At 40.1% G+C, this 17,671-nt stretch overlaps 1 protein-coding gene across 1 annotated transcript in view; it reads right to left on the bottom strand.

Moving 5' to 3' along the window:
* The window catches only part of LOC129734856 (BDNF/NT-3 growth factors receptor-like), a 248,530-nt gene that overhangs the window by 226,749 nt on the left and 4,110 nt on the right, over positions 1–17,671 (bottom strand). The window contains exons 2-3 of the mRNA XM_055700189.1: positions 1,654–1,728; positions 1,152–1,223 (exon numbers count right to left, since the gene is read on the bottom strand). Of these exons, the coding sequence (XP_055556164.1) occupies positions 1,152–1,223; positions 1,654–1,728 (147 nt within the window). The remainder of the gene's footprint in view (positions 1–1,151; positions 1,224–1,653; positions 1,729–17,671) is intronic.

The raw sequence follows: 17,671 nt of genomic DNA on the forward strand, positions 1-17,671 counted from the left end.
TGTAGGCAAATTCAGATATTAATGCCCACTTCTTTACATAAATTAATTGCTATTCCTTGGAAAACACAGGTGCAGAAAGTGAGTCCTTTTTATTAACAAGGCAATCAGTCCAAAACCCGAGTCAACAATTCTTCCATATTATAATAAAGCTTTTAGGCATCTTACAAGCCTGAGGCTTGGCCTTATGTCTTCTTGATCTCATTAGAACTTTAATAAAAGCAAGGGTTTAATTAAGTGATAAATATGTCTAACAAAGATGGATGGACTTAAACACACACTTGAATACTTGGCTAAAACAGTGAACCCCACACAATCTCAGTGTTTTGTAGGACTGGAAACACAATTTTCCATTTAAGTAGCAGGAATGAGTTACTCTATGTTTGTCCCACTGAAAAGCACTCCAGTCTTTCAGGGATATGTTTTTAAGGTAAAAAAAATATCCCACAAAATTTTTCTTTATAACTGATCATTTTTCTCTGTACTTTGCTAAATTTAAACTGTAAGTAATCTAGAAAAACACAATCAAAAAGCTGCACAGGCACCAACTCTGTTTCCTGAAATTCATAAACTGCAAAGTGCAATTGGGTGGGAAAATAATCACAATCTTATATTCTGCTTTGAGTGCATCAGTTCAGCTCAGAACTGAGCTTAAGTTCACAGTCATGATAGGATCTCAGGGCATGTAAACTAGTCAAACGACATTAGAAGATAAATGGACCATGGTCCATGCATGGAGCAAATGCACTTCTAGCTGCTAAAACATGTTCAGCCCACTGAATCAGAGAAGAGCTAGTCCAAAGTCAAACCCATGTCAGTGAGTGTGATGCATATAGTGTGGACATCATACTCTCTGCACCAAATGACTCAGTAAAGAGATGCATTTCTTTGCACTCCACTACTTACTAAAAGAGACACAGCTAGCGACCACTGCTAGAAACAGGATAATGAACAGGATGGGTCTTTTTGCCATTCCACATTATGTTCTTATGATCTACAAATTCCTTATCATACATGTCCTATTTCATGCCTATTAATGACAGGAGGCCATTAGAAGTTAAAACATTCTATATTAAGTAAACAGGAAGAGAGAGAAGGGAGTTAACAAAGTTTGGACAGTTTTAACTTATAAGACAGAAGCTATCCTTACTCACATGTATTGTAGGTTGACGTTTTTCACAAATGCCTGATGGGACACAAACCTTAAGCCTGAATCCACCACAGTCCTGTGAAAGTATATAAAACTTAGAATAGTTCATTTAAAATACAATGGATAGAATAATGATAATGTTTAAAATAAAAAAGTGGATGAAATACCAACTAGACCAGGGGTCCTCAAACTTTTTAAACAGGGGGCCGGCACATGGATGAAGTGGCAGGAAGTCATCTGCGGCTGCTTGGTTTCCCCCCCCAACCCCCGGGGGGGGTGGGGGGGGTGGAGGGGCGGGGGCATTCTGTAAATACCAGGGGCCGGATTGAGGACCCTGGGGGGCCGTATCCGGCCCACGGGCCGTAGTTTGAGGACCCCTGAACTAGACTGAACTGCGAGCTCTACAGATGTCTTCTATAATGCAAAAAGTTAGCCCTGCTCTATCATGAGGTCTGTAAATGCTTCTACAAGAGAAATAAAGAAATATAATTTTCCCATATACTCACAGATTTTTAAGTCCAACATAAAATCCAACTTCATTGTCATTGATGCTTTCTAATTTCTGCTGGTTTGCGATGTAACTGTTGAAAAAGACAAAAAACAAAGTAAGAAAGTGGCTTCTTCCATGTCTTTGATCAGAAGTCAGCAACGAAGTCTGAAAGCTGGCAGTGATTGCTGACCTGTTGCACTGTATTTGGTTTATGTGGCAAGGTTTGGTAGCAGGAAGGCATACAGGGGTGGCTTCTGTGAGAAGATGCCAGATGTCTTCCCCCATGTCTGATAGAGCCAGTGTCAGCTGGCTCCAAGACAGACCTGCAGCTGACCAAAGCTGAGCAAATCAGTGACACTGGTGGTGCCTCTGTGATAGCATATTTAAGAGTAACAACTGCTACACAACAGCAGCTGGGAGAGAAGAGCAATAAAAGTGTGAGAGAAACAACTCTGCAGACACCAAGGTTGGTGAAGAAGGAGGGGGAGGAGGTGCTCTAGGCACCAGAGCAGAGATTCCCCTGCAATCTGTGTGTGGTGAAGTCCATGGTGAGGCAGGCTGTCCCCCCTGCAGCCCATTGAGGATCCCACACTGGAGCAGGTGGATGTGCCCTCAAGGAAGCTGTGACCCTGTGGAGAGCCCATGCGGGAACAAGTCTTCTGGCAGGACCTGTGACCCCACAGGGCTCCCATGCTGGAGCAGTCTGTTCCTGAAGGATCCCATGGAAAGGACCCATGCTGGATCAGTTCATGAAGGACTGTATCACATGGGAGGGACCTCACACTGGAGCAGGGGAAGAGCATGAGGAGGAAGGAGCAGCAGAGATGAAGCATTATGAACTGACCATAACCTCCATTCCCCATCCCCGTGTGCCACTCAGAAGGAAGAGGTAGAGAAGTTGGGAGTGAAGTTGAGCCTGGGAAGAAGGGAAGGGTGGGGGTAAGGTGTTTTTTAGATTTGATCTTATTTCTAATTATCCTACACTGATATTATTGGCAATAATTTAAATTAATTTCCCATAGTCAAGCCTGTTTTGCCTATGACAGTAATTGCTGAGTGATCTCCCTGTTCTTATCTCAACCAATGAGCTTTTAGTCATATTTTTTCCCTTTGTCCAGTTGAGGAGGAGGGATGATAGAGCAGCTTGGTGGGCACCTGATGACCAGCCAAATTGTTTATTAAAAACCATTACAAGATGCAAAGTGCTGTACAGCAGGCAAAACCTGCACATACAAGCATACCAAAGAGGAGGGAATGACTACCCTGTCTCCATGCAGACATGAATGTCATGGAGAGTTGCAAGAAATGTTCAGGGCAGGGAAGATCAAAACCATCTTTCTTCTGAAAAGGAAAAAAGCCTAAAAACCTAAAGATCCACCTGAGAAAAGTCTCAGGTAAAAGTTCTGTCCTGCATTACAAGATTGCTCAACTTGGTTACTGAGGAACCATAGCATGTAGAGCTGAATTGCCCTGTTCTTGCTCACTGTACCCAGGCCTAAGCCATTGTTGGAAATCGCTGTACCAGGTACTAGAAATCATAAATTAGGTAGAGTTAGACACATCAGTAGAAAAAAATGGTAACAAGCCAAGATTCATGTACAAGATCCTGGCAGGGTCACTTATGAAAGAAAGTTGAAAAGTTCAACTCTGAGGAAGACCACCTGAGCAAGGCCAAAGGCCAGAACAACCCTCTAAAAATTGATGCCAAGAGAAAACTACACCCAGGCCCCGCCTAGACTCTGCCCATCATTAATATGCGATGAGATTTTGTAATTACATGAAAAATGTATGAAGAGATGTTGCAATCGTGTATGTCAAATGTATAAATTAGCCTGTTTCACACCTGTACTTTGGAGCAAGTTTCTGTGGAGAAAATGAATACCTTGCTGCTAAAAGTACAAAAAGTCTTTTAGCAGTTTTCTTCATTCTGAGGTTTTTCGGCATCACTTCCACTCCCTCTCACCTTCAGGACAAGTGGTAACTCTTTCTGTAGCTGTGCCACCTAGGTCTATGCCCTCCGAAAAACATGGGCTTTGGGCAACAAGACAGACACTGCACACAAGCACTGTACAGAATCTGCAGTGATGTCTAGTGCTGAAAAAAAACCCCCAAAGTTCTATCCAGCATTAATATTTTTTCATTTTGGCATCTTTAAGCCACATATGGATTTGTGCCAGTTCAAAATGTTTGTAAATCTATTTGAACCTAACGTGGAAAGTTCACACTTTTGTGTACACATATAAATACATGAGGCATATACAGTATTCAAAATATACTTACACTGCTACCACCCTAAACTTGAAAATACTTTGGCATATGCTTAAGTACACTTGCATAGTTAGCCACATAGAAATTAACAGAACTGCTCCTAGTAGGAGAGTTTAATATATGTGTTTACAAGCTGAGGATCACTGCATGCATATTATATTCCAAAACTAATTTTAAAAAAATAGGAAAGGCAAGACTCAAGAGGGAACTAAGAAATGAAAAAGCAACAGATTATTCACCTCCCTATCCACAAAAGGGATTCCTTAAACAGACCCATATTCACCAAATAGGTTCAGCTGGAAAAAAAAAGAAGAAGAAGAAAAAAAGACATGTCTACATGAGGTAGAAGAGCACAGATTTGGAGGAAATGCTGGAAATAATGTTCAACTATTATCCAGGAATACCAGGTTAAATTCTTCCTTCTTCTTGAGAGAATGTAATCCCAGTCTCCCAAAAGATACCATACTATAAAACAATCAGAGAGGGAAGTTTCAGCCTTACTTGTTCATGCTGTTATAATTTTTGTCATAATTGAATGTTCAGTGGAGCAGGAACAGGATTAAGCTGTCTCACCATACAAATAAGTATCACAGTCACTTAGCTAAACAGTTCTGCTTTCCAACCCAAAAGCATATTTAAATATTCCACACAAATTTAGGCAACTCTGACAGGAAGAATCAAGACATCCACATCTGTATGCCTTATAGGATGGTAGTTGAGATGCTGATATGCAAGACCTTGGTTCAGACCCATGCTCTGAATCAAGCAGAGCAACCCTGTGCAATGCTCTGCTGAAATGATTTGGTTTGGACCACACAAACAGCTTACTTCACAGCATGATGCTGTTCATTAGAAGGGAGGTCTTGCTTTTCCCACTCAGTGAACTAAGTCCCCAAAGTTTTCTTATAGTCAGTGGAGAGAGAGGGGGACAATTACATCACATAAGTAAGTAGATTTGCAGCAAGAGTCTAATTTAGGCCTTCTGAATAATTTCCTGGAAGAGGTGGACTCTCTATTGCTGGCAGGAGAGTAGCCAGCTGAGTTAAGCGCCTTTGCTACACACTTCATAGAGACCTGCCAGATTTTAAATGCTGAAGTCTGGGACCATCCCAGACATGCTTAGCAAGTCCAGCATATGACACTAACAGCATATGTTGTGAAAAGTCCCCCATGCATGCCCAATAAGTCTGATATGCCTAATATGTGCACATGATTTATCTGCATATACTTGCTGTGCAGTCTGGCATTTAGAAAATCAGACAGTTGTTGCAGAAGTATGGGAAAAAGTCACATTCTATATGCTCTTCATACAGAATACAGCATCTGACTCTGTAATATAGGATATCCATGTTACGGAGGATATCTGCTTAATAAGGCCCTAATTATTTACATATGTAAGGTTCAGAAATGAAAAATATAAAAAATATTTTGTTTAAAACTAAAACCAAAATATTTCTGTTGTCTTACCTGCTGAACCAAGATGAAAAATAAATAAATAATTTGCCCAGCCCCAATTAGAGTTCTATCAACAGATTGTCCCATAAGAATCTTAGAATGTGGGTATTTCTCGAGCTAGCTCAATGGCATCAGTGAGCGAAAACTGACCTTGGGAGAGAGACACAGTTATGCTTGTTGGAAGGAAACCATAGGAGCAAGAAGAGAAACTTTAAGATACGGAGTAGTTTGCAGAGCTCGTGACCTTGTAGATAAAGGGAGTTGCTAAGTTGCTGTGTCTGCAATAGAAAAAAGAGCTGAGTGGAAAATTACTGAGCATAGTTACAGGCTGACACGTCAGCCCCCTGTAAAGGTATGAAAGGCTTGTTTGATTTTAATAAAGTGTCTTCAAGGTGTCTTTGAGGTATCTTCGAGTGTCTTCGTGCCTTTGATCTGCTCCCGGAGTCCATGCATCATATGCCACAAATGGCACCCAACGCAAGGCTCGAAATCAACTAGCTGTTGATCCGGTGGCGTAGCTCAGTCAAACTACGGGACTACACACTGAAAGGAAGCGTATCCAGCGCGCTCAATTACCTATCGCAGGACGAAGGTAAGCGGCTGAGAACTATGGGGACTGCTTTAACAAAAGAACAGAGAACTGTTTTACAAGCTTTTACTAACATTCTTAAGAAGTATGGGAAGAAAATAGATGAGGAAGAATTAAAACGCATTCTTCTATGGGCATCAAAAGTCGATCCATCTGTTAATACCACTAACATTTATACTCCAGAGATTTGGGATAAAATAAGCATCCATCTATGGGACTGTGCTACAAAAAATGATAAGGTAGCAGCTACTCTGTTGAGCCCTTGGCGAATTATTTTTGAAACTTTAAAAGCTCACACTGGCTCACAATCAAAAGAAGCAGAAAAGGCTTCTTCGGTTCCTTCATCACTACCCTCTTTAGCAGAGCCTGCCGTAAGACCAAAATCTAAACCTGCTGCTACTGTTCTTGCGGCTCTACCGCCTGATACTCTCGATGATGACACAGATAATCCTTTTGACCCAGAGCTTACTGATCCAGAAAGAGCCAGATTTATACCCTCCAGACCCTCACGATAAATGGGCAGATGTAAAAGGGGAAGCAAAGCGAGCAGGGGATACAGATCTGCTGTGTGCTTTCCCTGTTGTGTATGTGCCAGATCAAGATCTGTGATGGGAAGCTCCCTCGTATGCTCTTATTAAAGATATCAGGAGAACAGTTATGGACCATGGACTTGGGGCTCCTTATACAACTCATTTAATAGAGTCTCTCTGTGATACTCATGTGTTTACCCCTAATGATTTTAAAATGGTGTTTCGCTTGATAATGAGAGACATGCAATATACTATGTGGGAGTCAAAAACGAGGCAGCTTGCAGACGTCCAAGCTGCTGAGAACTCAGTGTTGGGGGCGCATGATCCATTGCAAGCAGTTAATGTAGATGTATTACTAGGGCAAGCTGATCATAGCACCAACACTGCACAAGCTAGGATTTGCCAGGCGGGTTTGCAGCAAGTAAAACGATTGGCACTCTGTGCTTTGAAAACTGCCCCTGAAGCAGGTAAACAGAGGCAGCCTTTTGTCAAAATTAAACAAGAAGCAAATGAACCATTTATGAAATTTTTGGACAGACTTAATGAGGCTTTGGAAAAGCAGATTGAAAATGAGATGGCACATGAATATATTTTTAAACAACTTGCTATTAAAAATGCCAACCCTTGTTGGAGAATGGCTGGATGAGAAGGGTCACAGATCATTAGAGCATTTGTACGAGCAGAGCCAAATCTAACCGGTGTGCTATCAAGACTAGGCCTCAGCTGAGGTTGCCAGCTGTGCTGATGGCTGTGGAGTTGCAGGGACACCACAGCCTTAACAGGCTTCACAAACAATTCTGAGGAGGTATGTGCAGTAAAGATAAAGAAGTTATGTAAGCTAGCTAACCGCAAGTAGGAGGACCATGTAAATGACTAGGTAGTGATTCTAGCCAATCATAGACTGCTGAGTATGCATAATTAGATACACTGTATAAATAAGAGCGATTTGGGCTAATAAAGTGAATCATGCTTTATCACTCATATTGAGTCGGCTGCGTGTTATTCCCCGCCGCTCGCAAACCCTGACTGTCAGAAAGTATTATGATCTTTAAAGAATCCTAGCCTTGATGATATGTTGAATGCTTGTATGAATATTGGGTCTAGACAGCATGATTTGTCTCTGATTGCAGAAGCATTTGCAGCGCTATCAGTTAAGTCAAAGCAATGCTTTTCATGTGGTCAGTACAGGCATCTATGAAAGAACTGTCTGAAAGCAAAAGTGAATAATAAAGGGCGTCCGCCTGGAATCTGTCCGCGCTGTCATAAAGGGTGTCATTATGCCAATCAATGCCGATCAAAATTTGACCAGGACGGCCAGTCTTTGACCTTACCAGGAAACTCCAAGTGGAGCACCATGAGGGGTTGCGCTATGACAACAAATCACCTCTCCGACTGGCCCCCCTGCGGAGCTGCAGCAGTCTGTGCACCAACACAAGCGGCAGTGCCGGAGTGGACCTGGCCACCTCAGCAGAAACAATAATCCAAGACAGCTCATTTGTGCTTATTCCAACAGGCACATATGGTCCACTCGGTAATGAAAAATCAGCATTGTTAATTGGACGATCCTCTACAACATTAAGAGGCCTTTTTGTGCTGCCAGGAGTCAGATGCTGATTATGAGGGAGATATTAAAATAATGGCGTGGACTCCAATGCCACCATGTACTATACCAGCAGGAAGCTGAATTGCACAATTGATATATTTTATACCCCAATCACAGAATGCTACATGTGTAACACGGGGTTCAGGCTGTTTTGAATCTACAGGGATGCCAGAAATTTACTGGACTCAGCAATTAACTATGAATCGACCTCAGCTGTCCTGTACTTTGCAATTGGGGAAGACAAGAATTGCTATGTGAGGAATTGTTGATAGTGGAGCAGACGTTACAGTCATTTCTGTGTCACAATGGCCCAGTCACTGGCCTTTAATAGACGCTCATGCTTCCCTATCGGGAATTGGTGGTCAAACTTCTCCAAAACAGAGTAAAGCATTTGTTGTTATTATGGGACCAGAAGGGAGATCTGCTTTGATCAGGCCTTATGTGTTGCCTGGATCTCCTACCCTTTAGGGCAGAGACTGTTTAAGCCAATGGGGTATGCATTTAAGCACGGATTTTTTCTAGGGGCTACTATCCTGCAGCAGGTCCCACCATTAACCTGGAAAACAAATGAGCCCCTGTGGGTAGATCAGTGGCCCCTCCCAAAAGAAAAACTGCTGCAGCTACATAAATTGGTGAATGAACAGCTAAAAGCTGGTCACACAGTCCCCACAACTAGCCCACGGAACACGCCTGTCTTTGTGATTCAGAAGAAAAATAATTCTTGGAGGCTTTTACATGATCTAAGAAAAATAAAGGAGGTCATTGAAGATATGGGAGCTTTACAGCCTGGGCTCCCCTCGCCAACAATGTTACCGCAAATGTGGACTCTCGTAGTTATTGATTTAAAAGACTGGGTTTTTTCGATACCTCTTGCTCCACAAGATGCACCACGATTTGCCTTTTCTGTGCCTTCTATTAATGCTGCAGAGCCACATAAAAGATACCATTGGAAAGTGTTGCCGCAAGGCATGAAAAACAGTCCTACACTATACCAGCAATTTATGGCGGCAGTTTTAAGCCAAATACGAGAATGTTTTGAAAATGTTTTAATTTACCATTATATGGATGACATTTTAATTGCTGCAGAATCAAAACAGACAGCCCAAGAAGTGAAACAGCAAGTAGTCCAAGCAGTCTCGACAGCAGGACTCAACATTGCAGAAGAAAAAATAAAAGAAACACCACCTTGGTGATATTTAGGATGGAAAATATCAGAACAAAACATCCAACCTCTGCATATCACCTTGCAAACAGAAATAAGGACTCTGAATGATTTACAAAAAATGTTAGGAACCATAAATTGGGTTTGTCCCCTCTTAGGGATATCTACTGAAGAACTCCATCCCCTGTTTAAACTATTGGAAGGAGATCCAGACTTGACGTCTCCTCGAACGCTTACCCTCTCTGCAAAAATTGCTCTCGATAAAGTGGTTGTAAAATTAACAGGTCAAGTCACTCATAGGCAAAAAATGGACTACCCTATTAGCCTTTGCATTTTTTATTCAACTTTTCAATCCTATGGTCTCTTAGCACAGTGGGTTCCACAAGACATATATCCTTTGATTATTCTGGAATGGATATTTTTACCACATAATTTTGGAAAAAGTTACTACAGCTATTGAAATGATAGCTATGGTAATTCAGAAAGGAAGAGAGCGTTTGTTAACTTTAGATGATGTTGAACCTAATGTTATGTATTTGCCTCTAGATACAAAACAGCTAACTTTCTTAACTCACCATTCTTTTGTTTTTCAGTGTGCTCTAGCGGATTTTACAGGACAGATAAGTATTCATTTCCCAGGACACAAAATTATACAATCCCTGCACTCTGTTTCTCTTTTACCTACTTCACAATTAGCTATCACACCAATAGCTGATGCCCCTACAGTATTCACTGATGGGTCTGGTAAAACAGGCCAAGCAGTCATAGTTTGGAGAGACAATGAAGGAAACTGGAAAAGCAACATATATATTGTCACAGGATCGCCTCAGGTAATAGAACTCTCCGCAGTAGTCTGTGTTTTCAAATTATGGACTATCCCAATAAACATTATCACAAATTCTGCCTACGTGGCAGGCCTTGTTTCTAGGCTAGAACACTCCTTTTTGAAGGAAGTCTCACACGAAGCCTTATTTGCTCTTCTCTGGGAGCTCAAGTGGCTCCTAAATTGATGGGCACATCCATATTTTATACAATACATACACTCTCATACCTCCCTGCCCGGCCCCATAAGTGAGGGAAACACACAAGTAGACAGGCTTGCAGGTACCATGCAGGTCTTACTTGACAGTTTTGCACAGGCTCGTTTATCTCATGAATTCTATCATCAAAATGCAAAAGCACTGCAACGCACATTTCAACTGACTCAAGACCAAGTGAGGAAAATTATACAATCATGTCCCGATTGTCAGCAGGTTTTGCCTGCACCATCAATAGGAACTAATCCTTGATGTCTTTCGTCACTTGAAATTTGGCAAACAGATGTTACTCATATACCAGAGTTTGGCAAGTACAAATATGTACATGTCTCTATCGACACCTTTTCATCTTGCATTTATGCATCAGTACACTCAGGTGAAAAAGCAAAAGATGTTTGCAGACACATTATTATGGCCTTTGCCATCCTCGGAGTTCCAGAAACTATAAAAACAGATAATGGCCCAGGCTATATAGCGCATAAGACACAGACATTTTTTCAACAATGGGGAATTCAGCATGTTACAGGCATTCCACATTCTCCCACAGGCCAAGCCATTATTGAACGCACACATAGCACTCTTAAAACTATGTTGCAAAAACAAAAAAGGAGGAAACTAGGATTAACCCCACAGGAGCGTATAGCTAAAGCTTGTTATGTTTTGAATCTTTTAAATAGTTGGATGGAGGAAGGACCTCCTATAAAACGCCATTTTGGCTTACACAGTGCTTCAAAATCTAATGAGAAAGCACAAGTTTTAGTAAAAAATTTATAGACAAATCAATGGGAGGGTCCTTTTCCATTAATAACGTGGGGTAGAGGCTATGCTTGTGTTTCCACAGGTTCTGGCCCAAGATGGGTACCAGCTTGATGGATCGAGCCATCGTTATCTCAGTCATCGCTGTTACTGAAATCTCGGAATGAAGAACTTATCGACACCAATGTGATGTAGATAAGCAGACACTTCTTTATTAACGGCCGGGTGCGTGAGCGAGTCATCTCATGATCAACGCACACCAGGTCTCAAAATTAGACACCATATATAGAACTTATTCATACATATTCATTAAGTATTCATGCATAACCATGATATTTCCCGTAAATCATTAACATATTCTCCTCCTATATCCGATTCTGCACAGTAAAGCTTAGAAAGGTCTAGAAATGGGTCTGGGGTACGATTTGGGTAGGTGGTATATGAGTCAGTGGTCGCGATCTCCCCCTGCCGGAATTACCTTTTACTAAAGTTCACAGTTTCTTGGCAGGCAACTACAAGCTGTTCCAGTCGACTCTCCCCGGTTTCCATTAATCTCATATTCTGACATTTCAATACACTTTCTACATACAGAAGACTGGTCAAATACAAAGAAACCTTTCAAACCCTAAAGTTATTACCTAAGTTTTAACAATGGTTCTAGCCCCTTCTTCTAGCCTTGGTACAGGATGTACAGAAGATCTCATAACAGCTTTTACTGTGCAACTATAAGTTTCATTAAAATATTTCTTATCCTTCTATATTTTAATTTTATAAAATGATTTTATAAAATCAATTAATCAATCAAAGTCAATCAATCTTAACTTATTAACAAATTGATAACATCACCATCATCTGTGCCATGACGTCAGTTGCATCAATATGGATCCCATCTCAACCCAAAACCAACATCTGGGTAAACCAAAACCAACATCTGGGTAACCTTGGCCAATCGCATGGGACAGGACACACTATGTTTGTCAACTGCTTCACCGGAAAATCCTTTTACAACCTGTCTGGTTGGACAACCTGTTGATGATTGGCCTGTTCCCTCAGATAAATGGATCATAATTCAGAAATTTGGTGATGTGCTTAACAATTGGGATGGTTGGGTTCCTTATTTAGCATATAGTAGGATTGAACCACAGGAAATGGATTTATTAGGATCTGTAAAAATGGATTATTGTGTATACTTCAACTACACAGGCAAAGATGATATAAAAATGATTCAATGGTTAAATGCTACCATACCTGCGTATAGAAATGATAGTGTTTGGTGTAATTATACTTCTCCTAATATATCGAAGTCTAGCAATCATCCACTTAAACTGCCCACAGGATTATTTCTAATCTGTGGAGATCGTGTGTGGCCTGGCATTCCCTCCCATGCGAAAGGAGGACCATGTAGCATTGGAAGGTTAACCTTGTTAACACCCAATACATCCATGATTATAAATCATAAGTTACACTGCCACATGCCTTTAAAACTGATTGTAAAGATAATATGGAACTTTGGAGCCCTGGTGGAATTATAGCAGCATCTATATTTGCTCCAGGGGTAGGAACACCACAAGTGCTAACCACCTTGAATAAGCTTGGCTGTTGGCTTGCAAAACAAACTAATGCAACTTCATTAGCCCTGAGTGGACTATTGATAGATGTTGATTCAATAAGACATGCTATGCTACAGAATAGACCTGCAATAGATTTTTAATTGTTAGCGCAAGGTCATGGTTGTCAGGATTTTGATGGACTTTGTTGTATGAATATGTCTGATCATTCTGAATCTATTCACAAAAGTATTGAAAACATGCAAGAACGAGTACAGAAACTACAACAAAGTGATGGTTTTAACATTTTTGGACATCTTTTTAGTAGATTAGGTTTAACCGCATGGATAAAGAGCTTATTACAAATAGATGTAGGGTACTTATTCATTTTTATATGTATTCTTTCCGTGTATGTTAAAATGTGTGCAAACTTTAATAGATAGAGCATTGAAACAAGCCTTTTTTATATATAAAGAAGGGGGAGATGTGGATATGTGACGCTCAAACGGCGTCAGTGAGCGAAAACTGACCTTGGGAGAGAGACACAGTTATGCTTGTTGGAAGGAAACCATAGGAGCAAGAAGAGAAACTTTAAGATACGGAGTAGTTTGCAGAGCTTGTGGCCTTGTAGATAAAGGGAGTTGCTAAGTTGCTGTGTCTGCAACAGAAAAAAGAGCTAGGAGTGGAAAATTACTGAGCATAGTTACAGGCTGACACGTCAGCCCCCTGTAAAGGTATAAAAGGCTTGTTTGATTTTAATAAAGTGTCTTTGAGGTGTCTTCGAGTGTCTTCGTGCCTTTGATCTGCTCCCGGAGTCCGTGCATCATACGCCACATTAGAAGTGTTATCATTTCACTGTTTCGGCAATGGACTAACTGATTAATTGCTTGTCCTTTTCTTTATACATCAGACAAATGTATATAGTGAGCTAGTGAATCTAGTATGAGCTTCTGTAGCAGTTGCAACTGCCACTGTTTTGAACATGGAACTACTGTGTAGGTTCATTTAAATATGGAATTATTTGAAACTTTGTAAAACACCCTTCTAAAATGTTCAATCTCAACTTCCTCTTGCCTCAACATGTTTAGTCTTCACACAGTAGGAAAACAATTGGGATCCAAGACAAGCCCCAAGCCAAAAATAAATCACATAATGGACTAATAGGCCTCAAGAATATCCTTTCTCTTCCAAATTTATATATTAAAAAAGGCAAGAAAATGCTTGAAACAAAGTTCTTTTCATCCTTAGCATATGTCCTCTAAACTACCCTGCATTGGTGAAATGCTAATTCCATTGACGTTTTGCCACCAATTTTAACAAGGCCAGAATCTGAGCCTTGGCTTCCCCTTAAAATAAAAGGCATCTAAGTATCTTGGTGGATCAGGACCAGTAGGCTTAGCAAAAGGCTGGTTCAAGTTACACCATTTAGAGATTATGATCTTTTAAACTGCTTTTACAAATGTCTTGAGTCTTGTGTCTGCTTTGTTCTACTTTCTATTAGTTCTGTAAAAAAATTTTGTTTTTTCAGGCCCTGCTTAGAACTAAGGAAATGTTGACCTGAAATCTGATCTTCAAGAATGTCAGAAACAAGAGTAGCTGACCTGGTATTAAATATATTTAATCATTTCAAGTATAACTGCTGTTGATAATCATCAGTCAATACAGGTCATTTTCTTCCAGGAATTTTTTAAAAAATATACATATTCACAATGGAATTTTCATGGCATAGCTCCTTTCCCATAAGTGATTCTGTAATGTTATGGTTAATAGTAGCTATAGAAGAAACAAGATCCCCATATGCACATTTCAGGGGATGTTAGTTCGGTTTGCTTTGCTTTATGCAGTTTCTGAAAACTTAGGCTCACAGTCAAAAAGGAATTAAGGTACATCCCCAATATATTTGATTTCAATAGCAGCTATGTGCCTACATACATTTGTATAAGTAGATCTCTGTAAATGCAAAGTGTCCAGTAATACATTATATTCACATCCCATGCAGCATAGGCATATGGCTTTCAAACCTCTATAAATTTATTTCTCCATTTGAAATGCACATAAATTATAAGCTAATACAAGGAGTGCTTCACATTTTAAAGGACAGTTTTCAAAGAGAGGTTTTCCAAATATAACAAGATAAAGATACATTTAACATCAATAAAGCATTGAGAGGGGGTTTTAAGTTCTCTGCTTTGTTTTTCATCATTTTAATGCTTCATTACCTACTATACTCATCCAGCTTGGGCAAAGAAATTCTACCAGCCACCTTTATTGACAGGTTGTTAGATATTGCTGCAGTGACAGGTGACAAACACTGGAGAGAGAGAACTGCAATCCAAGAAGTACATTATTTTTTTCCCCTCTTCCTTTAATTCAAAATGGAGAAATAAAACCTTTATTCAGTTATGGAAATTTTTTTTGTTTAGAGTAATTTGAGATCTAGAATCTTGATAGGCTACTTTCTCTCTTAAACCTTCAGCATAAAAATAATAAAGGAAAAATAGAATCTGAAAAATCTGGTAAATGCCATTTTAAAGAGATTGAAAGCTGGACTCCTGGGCCTTGTTTTCTCATTAGTATGGAAAGAAGTGGAAGTTTCATGAAAACAGCATATTCTAGACCAAAGCCTCAAATTCATACATATTACCTTAATTTTAGTATATAAATTCCAAACCTCTCTTAAAACTCTGGAGTGACTAAAGGCATAGAACTACAGGTTGTGTCTTGCCAGCCCAATCCTGCACAACACTGAACACCTCCTGAAGGATCCTGCCCTCCTCCAGCAAGAGCCAGTTTACACTGTCTCAGCATGCCAGAGACAACCCCAAATGAGGTCCCAAGGAGCCTGATGAGTCCTCACTGACTGGAAGAATAAGGATTAAAACAAGGGATGCAAAAGGTTACCTGAGAGCAAAAAGAAACCAGAATGTATAAAACCCTATGGTTTGTGATATTTGGGGTATTTTTAGAGCCTGGAAATTACAAAACTGATTTTAATAATGTTTACTTTCAACTCACCGTAACCAACAAAGATCTTTAAAAGATGAAAAAAAATGGACAGATTCCTAAAAGGAGCTATTGTATTACAGCCATCCAATATCCCTTTAATAATTTGCAGACCGATGTCTTGTATTTTATCGCATCATTTCAAAACACCAGAAACAAACATTAAATCTAGCCGAGTCACGTCATCCTGCACAGCCAAAAGTGTTTTCAGGAGAAAGGGGATGGGGGTTGAGAAGCCCTGTTGACAGTTTTATAATATATTTAATCTAAAACAGAGTCTAAAATTCTAAACTGAGAGATCCAAAATACCAACAGCACTGAGCTTCGTATAAATTTAAACATTTTTTTTTTATTTTTTTAGCACAGGCTCACATGACTTGTTAAGTAATTTACTCTACTTATCCTATTTATTAACAATTCTAGAGCGCTTTATATAACTGCATTAGAAATTTACTTTGTGGTTTTGAAATGTATACACTACACAATTGTTTGTTAAAAATATAAGGTATGAAATGTTAAGAAAAAAAAGAAAAAGGGGGGGAGAATTGTAGAGGAATTATAGAGGACTGTATGAAAAGATTATTTGTAAAAAGGTTGTGATGATTGTTAAAAACATAAGGTATGAAATGTTAAGAAAAAAATAGAAAAAAAATGGGGGAATTGTAGAGGAATGAAGCTGGGTTAATTAGCATTGATAATATACAACTGTGGGTTGGCTTCAGGGGCTGCGGGTTGACCGATGTAGATAAGGTGCAGCTGTGGCTAGTTCTGTTAAGAGGCTGAGCAGCCAAGGAAGAAAGAGAGTGTGCCTGGGATGAGGAGAAGGCAGCAGAGGGACTAGCATGAAGAGTATCTTGGTATGAGATGGTAAAAGACCTTGTTGCGGCTTGATAGTTTTGAGAGTGCTGTGACACACAATCATCTCTCTCTTTTACAAGGGAAGAGCTAAAGTCACCTACTATTTTGTTGAGAAGCAGTTCTTTCTGAAATACACCCAATAATTTCAAACCTCATTCTCCTGAATATTCATAAGACAAAGTATTAATGATTTAATACTAGAACTGCAAAACTAGGCCAGGAATATACTTGCACTGCAATAAGATACTTTGATAGCAAGGACTATGAAGAGTCATATACACTGAGATATGCTAACAGCACATTTTACTTAAAGATAAAATATTAGATCAGGCTTTTTACAAAAAATCAGAAAATTTTGAAGTGACTTACTATCATATTAAATGCTTGAGTGATCTTGCTAAGAATTACTCATGTGGTATTGTACCTATAGTGTATGGATTTAACAATATTTATATATTAATTTTACTCTCACCTTTCTTCCTCCTTAGCTCTTAATTTGAGCTTCAGTGGCTGATTTCATTATTTTAATTCAGGCCTCACTTTGGAGTTCAGTTTATCTCTAATAACATCAGTACTATAAAACAATTATTATGATTAAGCTGTGTTACGATAAACAATTTTAGCACAGGCACATGCTTTCCAGACTGAGACTAGCAAATGTAAGCACCCTAAGCAACAGGACAAAAATCTAACCTTATTGGCTGCTCATGGTTTGGATGGGTATACTGTTTGCTGGGTAAAAACTGGCTGGATGGCCAAGCCCAAAGAGTGGTGGTGAATGGAGTTACATCCAGCTGGCAGTTGGTCACACATGGTGTTCCCCAGGGCTCAGTACTGGGGCCTGTTCTGTTTAATATCTTTATCCCCAATCTGGATGAGGGGGTTGAGTGCACCCTCAGTAAGTTTGCAGATGACACCAAGTTGGCAGGAGTGTTGGTCTGCTTGAGGGTAGGAAGGCTCTACAGAGGGATCTGGACAGGCTGGATCGATGGTCCAAAGCCAATTGTATGAGGTTCAATAAGGAGAAGTGCCACGTCCTGCACTTGGGTCACAACAGCCCCATGCAATGCTACAGGCTTGGGGAAGGGTGGCTGGAAAGGTGGCCTGGTGGGAAAGGACCCCAGAGAGCTGGTTGATGGTTGGCTGAACATGAGCCAGCAGTGTGCCCAGGTGGCCAAGAAGGCCAATAACATCCTGGCTTGTATCTGAAATAGTGTGGCCAGCAG

This window comes from Falco cherrug (genome assembly GCF_023634085.1).
Source record: "Falco cherrug isolate bFalChe1 chromosome W unlocalized genomic scaffold, bFalChe1.pri SUPER_W_unloc_1, whole genome shotgun sequence".
Taxonomy (NCBI): domain Eukaryota; kingdom Metazoa; phylum Chordata; class Aves; order Falconiformes; family Falconidae; genus Falco; species Falco cherrug.